We start from the raw sequence: 22,919 nt of genomic DNA, 5'->3' as shown, positions 1-22,919 counted from the left end.
GTGGGGAGCAGCTCTACCTCTGCTGTGCCTCTGCCAGTGTATGCAGAGTGCTGCTGCACCCACCTCTCTGGCAGTGGGGTCACAGGCAGAGGAGGTGCCAAGCTGAGAGGGTCAGACCCTCGTGACCCACCAGGAGGCCCAGCCAGCACAGCCCTCTCTTCTCTCCAGGTCCAGGGTCCTAATACTTTCCTCCTCACACCAGCCATGCCCTGCCTTCACCTGCCCTCCAGTTCATCTTGGCAGCCCGGGCTGCATGGCCCAGGAGATTCTGGGCATCCTACCTGTCACCACGGGGTAAGTCTGGTGAGTTGAGAGGCTGCGCCCCAAGGGTGTGTTGGAAGTAGTCAGGGTGGCCTTCCCATCGTCCAGGGCACTGTTGAGCAGAGGCAGTGGGTAAAGGCCCTGAGAAAAAAAGAGAAGTCAACATAGAGGCCCCTGGAGCAAGCCTTACCTGCAGCCAACATCAGAAAATACTCCCAGATTGTCCCCTTCTTCTGCTCATTCTTGACTCCATTCAGTGTGTTTAATTTATTCTTATTCTCTGACTCGCAGCCCCACTATACTTCTCTTAATCCCAGACTCAAAGTTCCCCCTCTGCAGCCAGCTGGTGACTGTTGAGCAGACACAGGATGGGTCGTCTCCCTCCGAGCACCTTGCCCCAGCTGGACAGCAGGTCCCCCTCCTTGTCTGCTCCCACAGTGTGAACCCACCAAGAACAAGATACAAGGTCGAGCCTTCGGCCCAAAGGACTGTGTATGGTGTTTCACTCAGTCCTGTATTTTCCTCCACATAGGGAACGTGGGTGCAGAAAGGTCAACAAATGTGTTAATCCTGGCAGAGCCAGGATTAAACACCAGGTGCCTGGCTCCTGGGCCGTGCTCCCAGCTGCTGCCCTAAACTGGTTAACATCAGCTGCACTTACACCTGTGGAGAGGTCTGCCTTCATTCTCCTGATCTGCCCCTGCCAGCCCTGTGATGTGGGCAGGCACTGTTGTCTGTTGTCTCTGCGGAGACCTAAAGCCTCTGTGAAACAGGGGCTGCAGTGTGGGCCCAGGCCCTGGCCCGGGTGCTCTCTCCTGCAGACGTGGTTCATCCCTAGAACAGGCAAATTTCCTCTCTCTCTCTCTCTCTCTCTCTCTCTCTCTCTCTCTCTCTCTCTCTCTCTCTCTCTCTCTCTCTCTCCGTGTCCAAGCAAATAGAAATATTCGGGTTCAGCTTAAAGATGCTATTTGGGTTAATTTTGTTTGAAAAATTATTTATCAAGTAGCTGGGGTTTTCTTTATTAAGACCTCATATTAGGCTCTCCTGGTCTCCACTGCACAAGGGGCCCACCTCCGAAGGTGCCCCCTCCAGAAAGGAGTTGTTCAGTTCCAGGGGCACACGTCACTCCTCCCAGTGGCCCTCCCGCCAGAGGGCGAGGCAGCGACAACACAAACTCGCTATGTGAAACTGTGCAACACTGAACTCAAGGAATGCTTCCTGGGCACAATTGCTTCCAGTAACTTCTATTGAACTGGCTCTCCAAGGAGATACAGCGCTTTCTGGTTCAGAGTCAGGCACTTCTGGCAGCCTCAATCAATTCTGGGGGCCACCGGGGCACCATTATCGCGCAGAGTGATTACCAACTCAGTGGCACTGCAGTTCCACGCCTGCAAGGGGCAGCGTCAAGGCAGGGCAGAGATGCTCACAGCACAGCTTAGCAATTGGACAAAATACCTAATTTCTAGAGTGGGTAAGGCAAGTTTGAAATGCCTTGTGAATGTGTGGTTTCCATACCAAAATACCTACTGAAATCCTACAGCTGCTCCAAAATCCAGGAAATTCTGTGAAAAAAAAAAAAACCCTCCAACCTATACAGCCAGATATTTTGGTGACATTGCACAGAATGGCTCACACATCTCAGTGGTGACTGGATTTCTCACAGGGACTGGACTTGAATTGGGGTGCAGGGTGGCACGATGCTTCAGAACTAGAGTGAGCTCTGGCTCTGCACTCCCAGCCAAGAAGCTGTCATGTTCTGATCTCTCGGATCCTGACTCTCTCACCTGTGTAACAGGGGCAATGGGATCTGCTCCGTGAGGCTGCGGGAAGGACTGAGGTGTCACACACACACAGAGCAGCCAGCACAGAGTGCCCGGAGCAGCGTGTGCTCTATAAAGAGTTACCACGGGCATCACTGTTGCGGTTATTGAGAGAGGCAGGAGCTGCCAAGTTCTCAGTCTCTGTCACTCTGCCATTCACTTCTGTTGATCTGCTTCTCAGCGCACTTGGAAAACAGGAACGGGAGCTGCAGAGACTCCCAAGTCTGGCAGTGAAACGGGGACAGAGACAAGGCCATGTGACACTTCTGTTGCACCCTCTCCCTCTTTTTGATTTTACAGAAAAGACAGCATGTCTTTGCCCCACTCCAAGGCCAGGCGTGAGGACCTGTGCTTCTCTCAGCTGCCCAGACCAGAGGGTCTTGCCGTGCCAGGTGAGAGGACACGGGTGTTCCTTCGGCAGCACCGTAGGTCAGCAAGGGTGGGAAAGTCACCACATGGGCTGAGCTCTCCCTGCCCCTCCAGGTGCTGGGCCAACAATGACCAGCAGGTGACTCACTGGGGGAGAGAAGCATCGCGGATGGACATGCTGGGCCTGGTCTCCTTGCCTGGAGGAGAGGGGGTGGAGCAGTGCCATGGCCTTCAAACTCTCTTTTCCAGTCCTCAGCGAAGAACCCACCTAGAAGCACCACCTCTACCACAGTCGGCCAGTCTCAGCAACTCCGGCACCTCAGGCCTGAGCCCCACCACTGCTTGCTCGGGCCCTCCCTGCCCTCTCTGGCCCTGGCTCGTCTCCACACAAATGAAGACCCTGGGCTTTGTGGTCCCAAGGTCCCTCTAGCTCTGACTCCCTCACCCCACAATCCCCTGTGCTGGTGTGCCCGTGCGTGGTGCAGAGTCTCAGTTTCAAGGTTGAGCAGGGTCCCTCGAGGGGCTCGGGAATGGAGCCAGGGGATGGCTCTGCAGCCCAGCAGGTGCCCAGGGCCTCAGCGACAGGGCTCTTCCACTCTGCCAGGACGGCCGGTGCTCGCGCGCTGGGTTGTGCAGGTTCCTTGAACGGGGTGGGCTCCCAAGGCTGCACCCCACTCCCTCCAGAGCCATGAGCTGACTCTCGATGAGCACCCAGCCCTGTCCCCAGGTCTGCTGACAGACAGCTTTCTCTGCACCCCTTGTGGCTGCCACCACCCAGGCTGATAAAATCGCTGACGCAGATCGCCTGCCCAGCTGCAGGCACTGGCACGGGCCCAGCTGCCCAGATGGCCATGGGCGATGGTTCAGCTGATTGGTAGCTTCATCGCCATCATCCCACTCAGTTCTTAAAGGTATAAGTGTTTGCCTCACTCCTGGACAATGACAGTGTGAGCAAAGAGGGGAAGCAGACATGGCCCTAAAACTCCTCAGCCGGCCGACTGGCTGGGTAGGGCCAGTGTGGGGGTGGGGAAGACATGAGACTATTGACAGATAGTATTGACCAGAGGCAGCCTCCTGGAAGTTCTGTCAGAGCAGCAGCACTCACTGGGCCCAGGGGAGGTGTCTGCTGTCTCTGCCACCTTCCTAGAAGCCAGCCCAATACACACTCTCACCTGTCTTGAGCACTGGAAATGAGAATGCCCTTGGAGTTTGCAATCTATTGCCTGGATTTCTCAACCGGTTCACTCAGCCCACTTTCACTGAGCATCTATTATAACAGGGCACTCGAAGGTAGAGATTTGATAAAGGTGCTCCAAGATGCTGCCCACTGTGTCGTCACACCTGTGTCCACTGGACAGCTGCGACCCAGCATGAGGAGTGGCGAGGAGTGGCAGGCTGACGTGCAGAAGCACAGGAGGGAGAGGGGACACACACCTTTGGGGAGGGGTGGGGTGGGGAGGACTCATGGGCAAAGGGATGCTTGAGCTGAGTCATGATGGCTGGGTGGTACTTTTCCAGGCAGAGAAGTGGGAGGAAAGGCATTCTGCATGGAGGCACACAGTGTGCCAGAGCAGAGGGGTGTGAACGAGAGTGCGTGCTCGGGATGTGAGTAATGCGGGGTCATGGGGTGAGCAGGTGTGTGTGGCCGAGGTGGGACTGGAAGCGCTGCTTGCAGCCGTGGCATAAAGGCTTTGGGCTGCAGCTTGAAGCTGTGGGACCTGCCCCCATGGTCTGGGGAGGCGCTGGGGCAGGGGGACGCCTGACCTGGCTGTGTGGCTCCCCGTGAAAGTGCTGAGCTCAGTATGGGTGAGGGAAGGCAAGAGGGCTAGGAAGAGAAGGAGGAGGTGCCAGTGTCTGGGACAACAGCAGATGTTCTGAGCTTGGAGCTGCATGAAACTGGTACCCCCAGCCACTGAAGCAACTTCTGGCTGCTTTGGTGGCAGGACTGCAGGCAGATCAGGGGTCCTCAGAGTCTGCCTTGCCCAGCCCCAGTGTGCCACAGCCCACCTCCACCCCTGCTTCTCACCTGCTCGCCTTTGGTGTGGCTGGGGGAGGCGTAGGCCTCGGAGTAGTGCTGCCGCTCAAAGGGGCACTCGAGGGGCTCCAGGTGGTGCTGGCTGAAGGCATCCGTGCGGAGGTGCTTGCGGGGCCCACTGCTGCTGCTCTGGGAGTCGATGCTCAGCCGGCAGCTGTCCTGGTCACCTGGCACCCCCGCGAGGGGAGAAAGCATTCAGGAGCCCTGTTCACCCATCCCCAGGCCAGGGTGGAGAGGCAGACTGAACTGCAGAGGGAGGGAAAGGGCCATGTCCCAGGCCTCGGAGCCTCAGGGCTGTGGCCGCCTCAGAGAAAGGCCACGTGCTGCAGGCCGGGAGTTGCCAAGACTACAAAGTCCGGGGCCAAAGTGCGGCTTCTGCCCCATCAGAGCCTGAGCGAACCACCCTCCTGCACCCCATCCTGCCCTCCGTGCCCCCCACACTCACTGTCATCCATCTTCCTCTTGCTGTCGCTGCCGGGCTGGGCAATCCCCAGCAGCCCATTGATGGAGTATGTGGAGCCCAGGGAGTCGGACTGGGGTGATTCTGGGGGTGTCACAGCCGAGCTGGGGACTGCAGGGCACAAAAGGGACAGGGTCAGGTTGTGGGAGGGCCAGCCTGAGCATAGGGGCCACCAGCATGGAGGAGTCGGGGTGCCAGTGGGAGGGGTTCTGCAGTCAAGGCAGCAGGATGTGTCTCCTAAAGATCTCTGTGGCTCATCCCTGGAGCGCGCCAGGGCTTGGTCCCCACGGAAGAGCTCGGCCCACATGGAGAGTGGGCTGTGCAGGCGTGTGGGTGACCCCACGTGTGCACAGATGGGCACACGTGTGTGCTGGGGAGTGTGCCTGCAGGCCCTCAACACTTACTCAGTGTGTGTCCTGGGCTCAGGGACTTGGTGGCCACGCAGTTGTCCATGGGGAGATTGAATGGCTGCTGCACTTTGGTCCGGATGATTCTGAAGGGAGGAAGAAAGGCCAGTAGAGAGGAGAGGGCAAAACAGAACCCATGGCTGCCCCAGATCCAGCGGCTTTTTTGAAATCCCACTTGTGGGTCTTAAAAGCACCTCACACTCAACCTGTCCATATCACACCTATGACCTTACTCCCCACACCTGGCCTCCCAGCATTCCCATTTCATGGGTTGTACCACCAGTCACTCAAGGAGTAAATACAGGCGGGGCTTAACCCTGCCTGCCCCCAGGTCTGCTCTCAAACTGCCCTCAGGTGCTGCGCTCTGACCCTGGAGCCTCCCCAGCCTTGTCCTCTCTCTGCCTCTCATTGCGGTGCTTCAGCGTGCCCCGCCACCCTCACACTCCCTCCAGGTCGTTCGCTGGCCACCCTGCCCTCAGCTGAGCTTCTAGTCTCTTCTCCCTTTTGCAGGCTGACTGGACTTTCTGAAATGTAAGTCAGCCTATGCTTAATACTGCCAAGGGCAGAGGCAGGAACACCAGCTGGGCCCCTATCCCCGAAAGGGCAGCCTTTGCTGACGGCTCCACCTCAGCCTGATTCCTGTTCCCCTCCTCTTTATCTACTGGCTTTCTTTCAGCGTCTTGTATAAGATCCTGTTGGCCACAGGGCCTTTGCATGGGCTGTCTCAGAGCTCACTCTCCTTTTCAGCTAGTGGACTCTTACTCATTACTTCTCACTCAAGGACACATTTTCAGAACTTTCATAAACCAGGTAACTCCATGCAAGCTCACACCCCCTCATGTTCCTCTCCTTAGCAGGGCTGGACCTACATTTTTATAACTGTTCATGTGGGCACTTGTGTAGCAGGTGTCTTCCCACTAACTGTACGAGTAAGCTCTGCCAGGGCCAAGACTTTGTCCCCAGGGCCTGGCGTATAACAATGAATTGTGTGTTTATGAATGAATAAGTGAGTAAGCAAATGACTGATTAAGGTAGTGAGTGAATAACTGAATGGCTAAACAACTGAGTGACTATCTCTCTGAGTGAGTGAGGGGTTTTGTGACCAAAGAAAGGATTAATTCAAGGGAAAGATTCAGTTATTGAATGAAAAATGATGTGGTGTATAAAGAAGGAAACTGCAGAGAGTACAGCCAGGTAGGCAACGGGCTGCCCGTGGCCCTGAGGAGGCCAGGGGGTGAGATTCCTGCCCTGTGCCGGTGGGGGGCTTCCTGCCCGACTCCGGGGTGGGGGGGCCCTTCCCAGCTCGGCTCCACAAGCCAGGGCCTTCTTCGGGTCTCTCTCATAAGCCCTAAGGGCCCTGGCTGCTGTCCGTCTCTCACCTGTTGATGGAGCTGACACTGGGCACAGTGTCATTGTCACAGACGCCCTCGGCCAGGAGCCGATCTCGGATCTCCCAGGCAAACATGGTGGGGTTCTGTCGCTTGTAGTCCCCAATCTTCTCCACCACCTTGGGGGTGGCCACCTTGGGCTTGGAGCCGCCTATCACCCCAGGCCGGATGCTGCCAGTCTCGTAGTACCTACTCCAATAGACAACCCATAGATTACCCAGTAGGCAGGCGGGGCTCTGGGCATGGACAAGGGGGGACCCCCCCAAAACTGGAATTTACTTATAAAAAGTTGTATGCTTATTCTTACATGTTTAAACTCCGTCACCTTCAGAGTACTCTCCATTTGATACAACACACCTATCAAGACTTTCTTCTACTGCTAAAAGCAATTTTTTGAGCTTGTCAATTTTGATGCCTTTTAGTGCTCCTGCTGTTTTTTGTTTTACCTCTTCCACATGGGCAAAAGGTGTCCCTTTGAGGATTTTCATCCAGGAAACAAAAAATAGTCACTCCGGGTGAGAGCGGGTGAAGAGGGAAGGTGTAGCGGAACGGGAAGGGGGTCCTGCTGTTTTGGTCAAAAACTACTGAACACTCAGCCCAGTGTGGCAGGTGCACTCATAAATCACCCACCATGAAATGAGCAAAAGCATTGAAAGAGTTTTCAAAACAATTCACCAAAGCCAAGCGCAGCCTCTCACAGCAACACCAGCTGGTACACTGATACAGATGGGTTCCTAGAACACTCAATTATGGTGTTTTGGGGGTCACCCCTCATAGCCAGACCCTTATCCCCTCTGAGCTCCTGGGGAGGAGCGCAGGGTAGAATGTGCCCCCTGGGCTGGCCTCAGATACTTGGCCTTCCAGTGCTGTTTCCCTGCACAGGCAGGTTTGTGCTGCTGCCTGGCCGGAGCCTCTGCTGAGGCACTCAGCCCAGACCCCTGGCTTCTCCCTTTCCTCTCCCTCTGGCTAGCATCAGCACCTACAGGGCCCACTTTAGGGGGTGTAAAAGATTCCCCTTTAAGAAAGAGAGTGTTCACACAGGTGCCCTGTGAATCATGGGTTCACAGTGGCGGTTTCCTCCGTCCGGCTTCTCTTGGCTACAGCATGACTCACTCTTCTCCTTGGCCATCCTGGGTTTTTTCACCCCTCCCCAGGAGACCAGCTGGGGTCACTGGGCCCTCTGCCCTGTCTGCTGGTTTACCTTTGCTCCCTATTCTCCACCCCCTCCCTCGACGGGCACTGGTTTTCTACCAGGTTACCTGGTTCAAGTTGAAGCCACTCCTCATGAAGTCTGGAATCCCTGCCCAGCCTGTATCTCTGGCCTTGTCCAGCTCCTTAAGCTGAGACTTTGCTCCCAGGGTCTCCTAGTTTCCCCTCCCTTCATCTCCAGCTGGCTCCTTGTTCTGGAAACTCTCTGATCTCCTCTGCCATGAAATGGCACCCACTCTTTAAATTCTGTCTGTTGCCACCACCTAGGGACCACCTCCTCTCTGGTCCACTCAGCCCATCCTGGGGCCCCATCTCCTGACCCTAGAAGGTGCCACACTTCCCTGACAACTTTTGTGGGGAACCCACAGGTTCCCGTGGTTTAGTGATAGGCCCTTTGCCTCCTTAAACTGGAGCTCCTCCTGAATCTGCCCACTTACCTATTCAAACACACATTTACTGGGGAAGGGAGGCAGGTACCCTGAGCTGACTTGGAGCTCCCAACCGTGTGCCTCGGGGACACTCCTGATGGGAGTGGGTTTCCAGACCAGGTTATGTGGCTACAACAGCCTGGATGCAGGGCTCCGCTGCCCCTGGTTTCTCCTGAACCTGAGCTTGGCGGTTCTCGGCTCTGGCTTTAGGACATGAGAATCATTTGAGGGCCTGGATAATATCAAACTGGGGTATAGAACTTCCCCTAAAGCTCTGCTTTAACGGCCATGAGCTGGGGCCTAGGCCTCAATTTTTTTAAAATTGAAGTTTCCAGGTGACTCGAACGTGCAGGGTCACCTGGCCATCACATAAAGCTCAGAGCATCCAGGCTGCCAGAGAGGGCAGAGGCCTGTGGACCTGTGTGCCATCAAGCAGCCCTGCGCCTCTGGGGCAGGTGCTCGGGGAGTTACAGTTTGAGAAGCACAGACTCAGACGTCCCTTGTGCAGGGGTTCCACCTTGGAAGCCGCGCCTGATAGGGAGTCCCTTCCCTAGGGGCCCCCCTCCCTCAGTCTCAGCAGGGCGGGAGCTTTGGGGAAGAGTCTCCTGCTGCAGGGTGGAGAAGCCTTTAGAAAATGAGACATGAGGCGAGGAGAAAAGGAGGAGGGAGGAACGAAGGAAAGAAGAAAAGGCTAACTAAAGAAGGAAGAAAGGAAGGGCAGGAACATAGCAGAAGAGCATCAGCTGGGGGCCCAGAGGCACTACCACACCCTGTCCAGGTCCTGGGACCTTGGGCCCCTGGCAGGGAGGGTGGCTGCGAAGTTGTCAGGTGCAGAGATCAGCCCTTTGGGAAGGTGGTGTGTGGTAAAGTTCGTGCTTACCTGCCAAGGATCTTGCTGACACAGCCATGGCTGACGCGGAGCTGGCGGGAGATGTCACAAGGCCTCACGCCCTGGTGGGCCAGGTCCACGATGCGCTGCCGCACCACTTCCGGCAGGGGTCTGCCATTCACAAAGGCCCCTCCCAGCTGGTTCAGCCCTCCGTGGCCTGAGAAGACAGTAGTCCCAACACAGTTGTCAGGGCCAAGTAGGGCAGCACGGTTCACTCTGAGTGCGCCCGCCAATTCAAGCACACACATATTGCGTGCCTCCTATGTGGCAGGCACTGTACCGGGCCCCGAGGATGCCCAAGTGAATAAGGCAGATGTGACCTCTGTTCTTGCCTCACAAGGTTTATGAAAGTGGGGCCCAGACTGCCAACAGCCCATTAACAGACCGCATGACCACTGCTGGGGGCATGGAACCACAGGAGGGGACCAACCTCAGGCTCAGGAGACCACAGAAGGGCTCCTGGAGAGGTCTAAGCTGAGACTGAAGATAAGAGTGTTAGCTGCACGAAGGGAGAAAGGAGGAAGCCAGTCCAGGCGGGTAGAACTCCAGGGGGAGGCGGAGAAGTGAAAGGGGGGTTTTCTGTTAGACTGATCAGCTCCCCAGAGCGAGCCGGGCTAACGTCACTGCTGTGGGCTCCCGTGTCCTGGTGAGGACCCTAGGCTGAGAGAGTTTCTGTGGCTTGATTCCTGTGACCTGAGTGACTCCGCTTGTATGAAGAGGAGCCAACATACAACCAAGGGCTAAGGTTCCCGCCACGTTTCCTGGTGTGGGCCCCATGGCCTGGACTGACCCTGGAAGCCGGGCACTGGCCCTGCAGCCCTGTGCTGAGGGGGCACAGCCTGGGCACACGCAGTCTTTTCCCTCCAGGGCAGGATGTGGCGACCGGCAGTGAGGGTGGAGCCCTGCGGGCGGCCGTGGGCCGTCAGGGGAGCAGGCAGGTGAGGAGAAGAGCAGAGCCAGGCCTGCTGGGTGACCCCGTTAAGGACTGCTCACGGCCGAGGTGGGAAGTGCCTCTGCTGGGCACATCGTGCCCATACCGCCCACTGACTTAGCACATTCAAAACTGCTGTGCAATGTCTCCTCAGGGGCCCAAGCTGTCTTTGGTACAACAGTCAATGTTCAAAAAAAAAAAAAGGCCAAAAGCTTCTGTCCTGGGCACGAAGTCAGGGGGAAAAGCCCGCTGGCCAAACACCCGGCAGAAGGGACACGATGACCCATCTTCCCGGTGAGCCTGGGTACAACTTCCAACCTTGCCATTCCAGGCAACATGACCCTCAGATGTTTTTCTACCGGGGCTGGAAGAAATCTGCAGGGCATCGGGGCTCCCAGAAGGTGGAGGAATGGCCTGGGCCCACTCCTGAGCCCATCCCACTAGCTTCTCACTGGCCACAGCCTGTCCCTGGAGAATGGCTGCAGCCTATTGACCTGCATTCCCTCTTGGCTGCCTTCAGCTCTTTGGGGTGCAGACACTGAACACAAGGGGGCGCCAGATGGCCACTCAAACCTAGATAAGCCTTTTGAGTGTCCAGCTCTGCTCCCATTTCCCAGAACATGGCTTCTGGTCACCTACCCAGGCTTAGGTGTTTGCACTCGGGCTTCTGGACCTGGGCGTGAGGCTTCCTACAGGTGGGGTTCCTCACCTGTAAACCAGCAACAGGTTTAAAAAAGCCAAACACCACTTTGGGGTGGCATGAATTGGGTATTTTGACTTAAAAAATGTACCCCATTTCTCCACTGAAGCTGTGTGGGTTGTTGTCCTTGATCTTCTTGAAGGGCTGACCAGGATCCTTGGAAGCCCACAGCCCCCAGGACCCCCCCTGAAAGGTGACTTACTGGGTCAGCCAGCATGGGTATGAAGGGAAAGAGAAGTTCGTGCCTCCAAATTCTGAATTCTCTGGTGCTTTATTTTATTTTACTGGTTTCTGAGTGACTCTGGGTTACTGTTCAGAGAGGTGAGCCGATTCCTGCCTTGACTTTGCCTGTTTTTATTTTATCATTTGAGAAAGTTGGGTTTTGTCTCAAGCTCAGTGTTTTCATCCAATGAATGGAGCTAAATAGAACCAGTCACTGCATCTGCTGCTAACCTGTAACAATTGTAAAAAGATGGGGAGAGGTGAGAATGGAGAAGTGTGTGTTTAGCTGAAAATCTTGATATAAGTGTCAAGGTTTTCTAATGTTTAATGTTGATATGGTTGCAGGTTACCACCCAAGCTCAGCCCCAAGACGGGGCCAGTGGTGCTCAAACCTGAGCGTGTGTCAGAATCAGTGAGGGGGCTTGGTACAACACGGAACGTGCAGCCCTCTGGCTTGAGGTTCTGACTCAGCAGGTCTGGGATGGAACCACGAACCTGTGTTTCTGAGATGTTTCAGGTGGGGTTGTGCTGCTGGTCTGGAGCTGTGTGTTGCGAACTGGGCAATGGCTGGTAAAGAAAGTTTAAGAGAATAACTACTTGTATACCTCCGACCCCAGCCCCACCTTCTTCTAGAATAATAACTGCTATCATTTTTATATTGCAGTTTCCATTTCTTTTTTTCTCAAGACATATGTGCCCAGTGCCCACCATGAATTGGGTACCACCTTGGACAAGATGAGAAACCAGGCTGTTGAGGAATGATGCAGCCTAAGGAAGATGTGTTTTGAGAGAGGTAAGTCCAGGTACTATGGGGCCCGTGGGTGGTTGGAAGGAAGCTGTGGGGAGGGATGGCCAGGAGGTAGCCAGGTGAAGAAGTTTCCACAGGACAAAAGTCCACGCACAAGGTCTCAGTGCTCTCGAGACGTGAGAGGCTCACTGCAGCTGTGGGCCGGGCCGGAAGGGATGCTCGGAAGGGGCCCGCTGGCCACAGATGGAGAAGGCCCCTCCAGTCTGAGGTTTGGAGCAGAGTCCCTGTAATGGAAGGTCGTTTGTCCTTCCTGTGTCCGGTGTGGGGGAGTGGACTCCTTTGGGTGAGTCACACCAAATGCCCAGAGGTGGGTGCAGCCTTCCTGCACTGAAGGGCTGGGACACCCACTGAGCTGACCACCTTTCTGTGTGGCTGTGGACAGGCGGACTTTGAGTCTGGAAGCTAAAACTGAGTGGGAGTCCCTGGTTGGGCCAGGAGGAAGCTGTGGACCAGGAAGGGGCTTGCAGCTTCCTAAACAAAGGCCCTTTGCATGGTCTGGAGAGTCGTGGGCGCGGAATGGCGAGTGTGGAGGAGGAAGACAAGGTGCCTGGCCAGACCCAGCAGGCTCTGGGTGTGAAGGCCCTCAGACAGGGGAGTGCTAACTCTCCGGGGCCGGAGGGGGTTTATCCTGCAGCGAGGCTGTTTGGAGGTTGGAAAGCTCTGGCTGGAGCCTGCTGTCCAAACAGGTATTCTTTGGAAAGGTGACCATTTGGGGAAGTCTTAGAACTTTCTTTTTAAAAACAAAATAATTTCAGTTACAGTTTACAATGTTCAGTATCATTCTGTATCAGTTTCAGGTATGCAGCGCAGTGGCTAGACGGTCACCTGCTTTCAGAGCGGTCCCCCGATACTTCAAGCACTCACTTGGCCCCGTGCATGGCTATTACAATGCTACCGGCTACGTTCCCTGTGCTGTAGTTCGCATCCCTGTGACTATTCTGTAGTTACCAATCTGAAGATTAAGAAGTACAAATTAGGAGACTTTCTTTGGTAATTTCTTCACCCCTTCCAGGCGCTGAGGAGTAGGGATGGTAGAAGGAAAGAGGCTCATTGCCCGAAATTCTTGTCACAGTCACCCACAGCGAGCCCTATACACGCGGGTGGTTTCCATGGCCCTGACTGCACTGCAGTGACCGGACCTGCTTACACGGCTTCAGGCGCCCTGCACGTGTACAACCAGCACCCGCCACAAAGGTTTGATGAATGCCTTGGTAAAACACACGTGATAGACGAATGCTCCACAAATACGAGGGGTGCGGCGATGGTTGTCGAGTGCATTCCCCGCCCTGGGCCTCTGAGCCCTGAACTCAGTTACTTTCCTCTGGAACCTGCTATCTGGTTTCTCACACCTCTGCCCCATCCTAAAGCAGCAATGGTACAATGTCTTGTTCGGTGAACATTTCCACTGAACTACCTTGGGGTTTTTACTTTAGCCCCAAAGAGCGTCTAGTGAGGGTTTGAGCCTTGGCAAGACTAGGGGGGTGGGGCAGGTGTTCTTTAAATCATGCTGTGCACACACACCTCCACCATGGCGTGGCGGTGCCGATGCTAGCCCGGCCGGGCTTCTCAGCCCGATGGTGCTGTCTCTCCAGCAGGCTCACTTGCAGGCTGTGGCCTCCACTGTGGCCTGCCACCTGTTCCACCTGGCTTGATGCCTTTCTGGAATAAGCCCAGTGCTCCAACCTTCCACCCTGTGTCCGCACCGGGAATTACTCCCACATCCACGAGGTGGTGGCACACAGGCCCTCCCATGAGGACAAAGGGGCTGGAATGCTGCAGGCAGCACCTGCATCTGGCTGTGCCCCAACCAGCTGTGTGGCCCTTGGCCTTGTCTCTGTGCTTGCCCTCTGGCTCCGAAGGGAACTGAGTGGAGACACAGCCACTTCTTATTGATCCCTTGCCCTCTGCCTCTTCTGGGTCCAAACTCCATAAACTCTCCTCCCTTCCTTTTATACCATTTACCCCTCCCTGTTGACTGGGGTCTTCCCCTGAACTTACGAACACAATCGAATCCATCCATTTGCTGCCTCCCCAGCCCCTGCCACAACATACAAACACACAAAAAGGAGACCCTTCCCTCGACTCTCCAATGTTTGCTTCCTGTCGTCTTCAACCAGATTTCTCAAAAAGTCTTCACACTTGCTGTTCCCACCTCCTTCGTCCACTCCCCGCTGCCCAGCGGCCCTCAGGCTGAGCCCCACCAAGCTCGGCCGCCCCACAAAGTGGAGGTGGGGGTGGCGGTGCTGTGTTCTCCCTCTCGAGGAGGTCCCCAGGGCAGTGCTGTCTCCTGGCTCTTTACACCTCCAGACATGCTTGCAGTTTCTTTGTAATGGGGTTCTCTGACCTCGTCTGCCCCACTATATCTATTTTTTTTCAGGTTTCTCTCAAATCCCGGTGCTGCACTCACTCGGCGAAGTGGCTCTCAGGGACCCCACCCGATCTCGTTGTTTGACCTGCTACCCACATACAGGCGCACGGTGGGCATCCAGCACCTCTAGCCCGGCTCTCTCCCCCACTTTACATTCAACTTCCTGCTGGAAATCGCCTCTGGCGCTGCCCTGTGCTTCTCTCCACCTGCAGTCTTCTCGTCCCTCGTATCTAGTCAGCCCCCACCCGCCCTGAACAGTTCCCCCCAGCTCTGCTTCGCCCCCCAGGGCCAGTTAAGGCTTCTGCTTCGATGTTCTCATAACACCACTTACCTTTCTTGAATGGCTTCATCACTCACATTTTAGTTTTACATTTATTTGCATGATTCTATGCGTGAGCAGTAACTATCCTCCACCACCACCAAAAACTTCATGAGGGCAGGGCCGTGTCTGTTTGGTTCATCATTAACTGATAGCAGGCGTTCAGTGAATATATGCCATGTGAACTGATGGACCGCCTTTAGCTTCCATCCCCCCACGCAGAGTGCTCATCAAATTGTGACGTTTTTCCCTCCTAAATATTTACTTAACCAGTCCTGTCCAGGCATCCCCAACACAAACACATCCATGGGTTCCTTTATCCACTTGACACATGCTTACTGAGCCTCTGTCTCTCAGTCGCCAGGCATTTTGCTAGAACTGATGACGTGGGACTCATGAAGTTTGCATGTGGGAATAGTGAAATGCACAAATTATTATACAACGTACAGTATTGTAAGTGTACAACTATTGCCTGGATGGGTGCTAAGGAGGACACAGCAGGGTGCAATATTGAAAAACAATGTGGGAAGGGTGATAGATGGAGTTCTTTCCAGGTGACCAAAGAAAACCTAAGTGACATGGACTTCGGGACAAAGGTGAGTAGGGGTTAACCGGTCACCTGGGCTCACTGGTCTCTGTGCCCAGCCTTGTGCATGTGACCCTCAGCTGGGAGAAGGACTTTTAAAACCCAAGCCTGACAATGTCACTCCCACATTTAAGAAAGCCAAGCATGCCCCCATGACCTGCATGGTGAAGTCTAAGCCACTAAATCTGGAGGAAGGTGCCCACAGGAGCTGACCGTGGCTTACGTCCTTTCCTACCTGTCTGAGGCTGGAATCTGATGCCCTAGCCATACAGCACTGCTGGTCCTCCTCTGTAGCGTCCGAGTCCTCCTGTGTCCTTGTTTATGCTGTCCTCCGTGTTGGAGTGCCCTTTCCGTACCTTCTCCTGATCAGGTCACACCCGTACCTGATTTAGTTCAGGAAGCTACTGCCTACAGAAAGGCCTCCTCCTTCCCCGCTTTTTGTCTCTGGCTCTTTCTTTCAAACAGGCCAGCAGAGTAGGGTGTACTTATGCTGGCTGTGTCCTGCTGCACCCACTGTGTGCCCCTTGATGGGGGGCATGGCTGCTTTATCTGGGAAGCCTTAATATCTAGTGTAATGCAGAATGGGTACCCAGTAAGTGCTAAATGAGTTAATTATTGGAGTGAAGGACAGAGGGAAGGAAGAACAGAGGAAGGACAGCAGGCCTCAACAACCTCAGTAGGGCCTGCACATTATGTGTCCTGAGCGGAACTCTGTCTTCACAGGCATGCAGCCTTAGACATGAGCTGTTTGAAGACGGGGGTGCAGATATCACCACTAGGAACAGAGACGTTTGCCCTCCGGCAGGAGCCCAGGGGATGACTGCAGAGGGTTCAATGACATCCAGGGGATGACTCTTGGCCCTTCCATCACGCCTTCGACATCCACTTCAAATGTGTCAGGCTCAGGCCGTGGGGAGGAGCCTTAGGTCTCCTCAGGCTGACCCTTCGCTGCAGTCCAAGAGACCCCGGGTGGTGGGGTGGCCATGAGGACCAGCTCAGCTCCCAGCCACCCACACTCTGAAGTCCTGGCCAGTCGGAGGGCCTGCTGACCCCTGGGGACAATCAGGCAAGAAGTCTAGTTCCTTGGATGCTCTTCCTTAGATCAGCCCAGAGGGTGGGAGGTCAGCACTGTTCTTCCTTCCCCAATAGGGAGAGTGAGCCAGTGGGGGGCAGAGGCAGGAAGACAAAGGTGGACAAAGAGGTCTCCTCTGAATTAACCCCTGGTTGGGAAAGAACCCACCTTGGCTGGTATTTTAGCCGTTCTGGACTTAAAAGAAAGGGAAAGAGGGGAAGGAGGAGGGAAACAAGGCTATTGTCATTATTCGACCCCTTCCTCCATGAGTCATGCTTAGGAATAACACCTGTAGCCAGGTGGTAGGAGGTGCTTGCTCTGGAGCCAGGTAAGCAAGACAAACATACCTTGTCCCTGAATTCTCCGAATAGGCATTAAGGAGGCAGTGCATTATCCCCACCGTGCAGATGAAGAGATGAGAGGAGGAGGCTGCTCCATCACCAAGGGGCAGATGGAGACTGCGGCTGCCCCTCCCACAGCCTCGCCCTGGCCGGGTGGCTGCTCCAGGACAGTCAGCCCTTCTCTACAAGCGAATGTGACTTCACGTTACCGCCAAGTGTGGGCGTTTTCCAAAACCCACTTCAGAATTCTCGCCAGGTTTTCATTTTGTTGGGGCCTAATTTTATGATTTTATGATTTTCTTTAGTCAGAGAACAAACCTAATTCCTTTATATTTCCCCCCTTCCATGTCGGTTTATGCCCCTTTACTCTTATTCTCACCTCTGCCCCCTTGCCTTGGCTCTGGGTTTTATTCTTCAGTCCTCAGTCTCTTCCAGGTGCCTCGCTTTTATTTCCATCCCTGCTGCTCGCCCTGCTCCCCCTTCTCATCTCCCCCCAGCCCCTTCCCCGCCCCAGTCCCTGCCTCTGGTGGAACGCGGCACCCCTCCCACCACATCTCCCACCCATCCACCCTCAGAGCCCCCTTCTCTCTGCCACTGCTCCTTTGGCCTGTCCCCTCCCTGCATCGTCTTTATCGCCTGCATGACTGCTCAGGTTCCTTATCCCATCTTCCCCTCAAAGGCATTCACAGCTCGCTGTTATTCTTGTATTAGCATTGAACCCATTAAAGCTAATTTGTTTGCCCTAATCTCCATTTATTTTTCCCTAGTTGATATTAGATTTCCCTTTCTATTGCTCCAGCATGATTTTCTCTTTGTCTTCCTAATGGTCTACCCCCCTCTCTTCCTCTATTAATCTGGTTGGCTTCACTGCTTGGTTTCAAGGCCTTTCTCTGCCTCCCCCAGCCCTTAGATTAACCCTGTCCCCTCCCTCTCTGGACGTCCCATGCCCAGTGGATTGCCGAGGACGGGGCTGCTGCATGTGTCAGTAGGCCTGCAGGCTCCCTAAGAGTAACCCTCCCTGCTTGGGGAGAGGCCCTGCCTTGTGCGGATGCCTCAGGGCCCCGGGTGGGGAAAGCTGGAGGCAAGTGGGACACAGATGGCTGCCCGATCCCTGAAGGGTCACCAAGGCCGAGGGTTCCTTGCGTAGGTTCCCGTTTGGGGCTCTCTCAAAGATTTCTGGAGGCCCCTGAAAGCTTTTCCAGGTTCTATAAATTAAAGATGGGCCACTTATTCCCTACGACTAAGATTAGACACTATCTCTCCTCTATCCCCATTTCTCAAACTGGAGACACACCCCTCCCCTTCCTGAAGAGGCGGATGTGTCTGTGGGGGTGGCTGCTCCTTACTCTACACTCTGGTCTGTGTGTTCCCCAGAACAGAAGCCTTCTGGGACCAGCTCTCAGGAACCTCCACCATTTCCACTATCTCCCTGCCAACCGCTCGCTCTGTCCAGCCCTCCATCTGAGTGTCAGTGTCCAGGCCAGTGCTCTGCCTGTCTTCTAGACACCCGGCTCCTTGAGGGCAGGGGCAGCATCCTGTCTGACTGCATGAGCATGCCTCGCAGGGAGGAGGGCCAGCCCTGTCCCACCCCGGCTGCCACCAGAACCACCAGGGTGTTCCAGCCACTTCCCACCTCTGGTTAGATCAACCAGAATCTCTAGACATAGTGTCCCCAGATATGTATTTTTAAAAAGTTACTCTGGTGATTGCTGAGTAGTGATTTACAATCACTCAGTAGATGGTCAATATACTGAAAGCACTAATTAATTGAGTAAACATGAACTTCCAGTGCTTGCTGGAGGTCCACAAGAGGTCATTCGCCTTGGCTCCCTCCCACTGAGCTCCTAGATGCCCCCAGACTCCGGGCCCCATGTACCCGGGACCATGGTGAGAGGGTCAGGGTTCCTGCATGTGGGACAGCTGGAGGTGAGTGGGCAGGTGTGCCAGCACCAGGGTGCCAGGAGTCGGCAAGTTCATACCCTCTGGAGTCAGGGGCCTATGGATATTAATGCCGTTTTCTAAAAAAAAAAAAAAATGTGTCTTTGTTAAAGCAATTTTCAGTTCATTAGATTTCAATTCAGTGAGCACCCACTCTGTGTCTAATAATATTCCAGGCTGTGTGGGGCGGGGAAAGGCAGCTTCTGAGTAGAAGACAAGGTCCTTGCCCTTGGGAAGCATGCACGTTAATAACCCCTGACGTGTGTAGAACCTGAGAGTTTCTAAATCCACTCACATGCACCCCATCCTGCAGTTCTTTCTACGACCCTGAGAAACACCTGTGTGTGTGTGTGTGCACGCGCGTGTGCGTGCGTGCCCATGTCCACGTGTGTGCGTGAGGTGCAGAGACCTCAGAGCAGGGTGGGGGCTGGCCGTCCTGAGGACTGAAGCAGCTAGGAACAAATAAAGAAGAACCGCTGTTCCAAGCCTGACATACCAAGCAAAATCTGTGACGAACCGAGTATCTAGTTTCCACACCTGTTGATGGCAGACTCCCAGAACCATAGCAAAGTGGATTATACTCTCTGAAGCCACTCGCCACTGCCTAAGGAAACTAGAGGGAACAAGGGGAACAGATACAGCCTGCAGGCTGTGGTTTCAGGGGAGGAAACGGGGGTGCTGAGAACGAGGAGGTGGGGGCTCCACCCATGCTGACCTTGACTGTCTGTGCTTCAGTTTCTGCATCTGGCTGAAGGGGAGCAGATGGCCTTTACTGTCCTCCAGTCCTAACATCTGCAGGACTGGAGGACAGTAAAGGCAGGACAGCCCTCAGGCCAGGAACAGAAGGGGTTGCACAGAGCTCTATGGGGGGACCTTGGGCAATTTCTCCACACAGACAACTGCCAGGAGTGGCCTGAGCTCACTCATGTGAGCCCATGGGCAGCCACACAACCTGCGTGATGCTCTGGCTAACACAGAGTTGAGGTAGACATGCACCAGAGTTCTGGGGCACATCTGAGAGCGTCCCCGGCCAAAAGGAGAGAGAGCCCATCTGCTGTCACAGAATCACTTCTTGGTGGAGCCAGGATGGCACTAACGCTTTCTGACCTAAGTTCCTCTTCACTCCTCATCCCTGGAGGCCCTTGGGGCCACCTTGGCAGCTAGTGAAGGAAGAAGAGGGTGGGAACTGGGCAGAATGGGTTCTAGACCACGGCATGCCCTGAGTTTTCTGGGCCTCTTACTAACTTGTTTGCTTGTCGTTTTTATTATCTCAGGTGGTAAACCCAGAGAGGAGGCTTTTCTGCTGGGTCCTGGGTTTGGGAAGCAGGTCTCCTCCTCTGTGGGAGCACTGGGGTGGGCACGACAAGGAAGGCTCTGGAGACCGTGTGTCAGCTTGTCGCCCTTTCTCTGTCAGTTCCAAACTTGGGCTTCTACAGCTGGTGTTACTCGGACCCAAACCCACTGAGAGTCTGGGTCAGGGCTGGGTGGTGAGCTCAGCTAAACCAGGAACATGCAACACTCAGACTTCTGTAGGTTGAACTGTGTCCTCAGATCTCATATATTGAAATCCTAGCCCCCAGTACATCAGAACGTGACCTTGTTTGAAAATAGGGTCCTTGTAGATGATCACGTTAATATGAGGTTATTAGGATGGGCTCTAATCTCATTAATCCCATGTGACTGTGTCTTTATAAAAAGGTAAAATTTGGAGAGAGAAAGAAACAGAGAGAGAGAGAGAATGCCAAGTGAAGATGGGAGCTTGCTGCCACAGTCAAGGATCAAGACATCAGCAAACCACCAGCAGCTACAGGAGACAGCGTGGAACAGATTCCCCCTCACAGCCTCAGATGGAACAACCCTGCCTCACCTTGTCCTCAGCCTTCCAGCCTTCAGAACTGTGAGATAATAAGTTTCTGGTGTTCAAACCCTCAATTTGTGATGTTTTGTTATTGCAGTCCTAGGGAACTGATACGCAGATAAACAAGGTTCTACCTCTGAATTGGACACAGCAGGTTTGGGGAGCCCCTGGGCTCCTCTCCTGGGGTATCTAGCTGCCTCTCCAGTGACTTTTCAGTGTAAGGCAGGCTCAGGCAGCCAGGCCAAGAGCAAATGTTTTCTAACACAAGTGTGCCTGCTTCTCTGACATCACTACCTACCTGCAGAGCCACCCTGGTGTCTGTTCCTGACCCCTCCATCATGTGGCAGACTCTTCTTTAATGCAAGGGCATCGGCATGTCCGTGCGGGAAGGACTCCCACCAGGCTGGGCTCCCCAAGGCCACCAGGACGTCCAGGCTCCTCCTCCCATCAGGAAGTTTTTGGAGACCCAGTCTAAAGCTGGTAATGAACTCACCTAATATTTGTAGAGCCCTTTCAAAGTGCTGTCAGGTAAGCATTCTTAAATTTAATTCAATTCAACACGTGAACTGGGCCTTGGCTTTCACTCTAGTCCCCTGTGTATGACACACACACCAACACACACAGGGATATGTGCTCACACACACATGCACAATACTCAGCTCTCACACATGAATACACCATGCATGCCTTCACAAAGTACGTGTGTGCAGAACACCGTTCTAGCTGTTGGTGATAAAGGCCAGAGAAGCACCTCCCTCACAGAGACCCTGAAAGACAAGGCCATGAAATTGCAGGAGCAATGGATGAGTCTGAGTGGAGTCCACAGCTACTGAGAAGGCTCCCATAAGGAGCACCATAGGGAAAGTGGGGTCCAAGATTTCGGAGAATCTGCTCTGTGCTGTGGGTCAGCTCTGGTCCACTTAGGCATGAGGTCACTGAACTGTGACCTCCCTATTCATACAACCTCTTGTTGGAAGCCTGAGCACAGGAACTCGGACGTGCAGCCACACCTCCCCACCCTACCTGACCTGGCCTCCCACTTAACTTACAGGACATGGGTGGTCCTGGGGCACCTACAGAGAGACCTTGTTTTCAGATGAGGCCCAGGGACACTCAGTCATTTGCGCAGGTCACTCATCTGGCCAGTGTCAGGTCTGCTAGCAATGCTCGGTCTCAGGAGCTCATGGTGGCTCTTCCCAAGTGGGGACAGAGTCATCGGGTAGGCAGGCAGCAGCAGCTCGTGTCTGTCCTAAAATCTGGCCTCTTGTCCCCCTAAGAATGCCAACACTGAAGGCATTCTGGGGGCTGCCACCAGCTGGCTCCTCCACTCAGACCGTGAGAGGGCACTCTGTAATATCCCGCTTCGCTCAGAATTCCTGGGAGCTCCCTGAGCCCAGTGCGAACACGCCTCTGTTCACAAGCCCTGTTGGACACGTGAGTGTTAACCTGTCTCAGGGGCTCACGTGCCACGCTAGTTGCAGCAGCACAAGGGGCTATTTATTATAAATTATATGGTGTCATCGTGAATGTTTTATACATTTGATTGACAAGTATTTATGTCAATTGCATAAAGTAGTGACTACTAGTGTTTCTTCCAGGGTGGGCAGAGATGCTTGTTGATGTAATAAAGCTGAACAATAGTGGCAGGAAAAAGGACATTTGTGGATTGAAAAACTTTGGAGATAAAGGTGTAATTCTGTGCCCTGGCCAGTTGGATCAGTTGGTTGAAATGTCATCCCATACACCAAAATGTTGTGGGTTCAATCCCTGATCAGGGCACATATGGGACAGGGGGAGTGGGGACAACTGATCGATGTTTCTCTCTCACATCGATTTTTTTCTCTCACTGATGTTTCTCTCTCCCTCTTCCTCTCTCTAAAATCCATAAGCATATCCTCAGGGGAGGATTTTTTAAAGGTGTAATTTGGTTATTTAGGGGCCGCTGCCTCATACATTCCTTAGGATCTCAGATCTGACAGAGCAGCACACTGTGGTTTCCAGTGTCGAGCTGCTGTTCTGCGGGGCTCTTTGCAGAGCACCGTGCAGCACCTCCCAGCTGCCTATCTCCCGGCCAGTGTCCGGACAGCTGGCGCTGGGTGAGGCCGGCATGGCCTGATGCCCACAGAGTGGCCGTAGTGCCCAGCTCTGTGAAATGATGGGATCCACACACCTGTGTCAGAGCAGCCTGAGCTCTTCTGTCAGGGAGCGGCCACACTGCATCATCCAAGAAAGGCACACATGGTACATGGCATGTGTGTCAGCCCCTTAAGGGACCCAGGGCTTTGTGGCATTGCAAGGACACACACAGGAAAGGTAGGCTGCTGTACCCAGGCCTCCTATTATTCAGCGTCCCTTGCCCATCACACCTCAAGCAGTCACTCCTCTCGTTGTCAGCATCCCTGGTACAAACCTGGAGCCATGACACCTGTGTTCAAGATTTCCTCTGAAGATCCTGTCACCCCGAAGCCCCCTTTCCAGCCACCTATCTTAGCTCAGCATGTCACTATAAA

At 54.3% G+C, this 22,919-nt stretch overlaps 1 protein-coding gene and 1 long non-coding RNA gene across 7 annotated transcripts in view; one reads left to right on the top strand and one right to left on the bottom strand.

Moving 5' to 3' along the window:
* PAX8 (paired box 8) overlaps nucleotides 1–22,919 on the bottom strand; it is a 52,887-nt gene that overhangs the window by 16,305 nt on the left and 13,663 nt on the right. For 3 of the 6 annotated variants that reach the window (XM_036028259.1, XM_036028260.1, XM_036028262.1), the window contains exons 3-8: nucleotides 9,258–9,423; nucleotides 6,732–6,932; nucleotides 5,350–5,438; nucleotides 4,931–5,056; nucleotides 4,477–4,652; nucleotides 282–402 (exon numbers count right to left, since the gene is read on the bottom strand). In XM_036028259.1, coding sequence (XP_035884152.1) covers nucleotides 282–402; nucleotides 4,477–4,652; nucleotides 4,931–5,056; nucleotides 5,350–5,438; nucleotides 6,732–6,932; nucleotides 9,258–9,423 — 879 coding nt within the window. The remainder of the gene's footprint in view (nucleotides 1–281; nucleotides 403–4,476; nucleotides 4,653–4,930; nucleotides 5,057–5,349; nucleotides 5,439–6,731; nucleotides 6,933–9,257; nucleotides 9,424–22,919) is intronic. The other 3 variants (XM_036028261.1, XM_036028263.1, XM_028514391.2) reach the window with 1 other exon arrangement.
* On the top strand, nucleotides 172–14,453 carry LOC118501153. The gene is made up of 3 exons (XR_004903756.1): nucleotides 172–294; nucleotides 11,821–11,912; nucleotides 14,305–14,453. It is a non-coding gene; the product is annotated as an uncharacterized LOC118501153 (long non-coding RNA).

Source organism: Phyllostomus discolor, chromosome 6, assembly GCF_004126475.2.
Source record: "Phyllostomus discolor isolate MPI-MPIP mPhyDis1 chromosome 6, mPhyDis1.pri.v3, whole genome shotgun sequence".
Lineage (NCBI taxonomy): Eukaryota > Metazoa > Chordata > Mammalia > Chiroptera > Phyllostomidae > Phyllostomus > Phyllostomus discolor.
The sequence above is the reverse complement of the archived record's forward strand: the minus strand, read 5'-3'. Positions and strand labels throughout refer to the sequence as shown.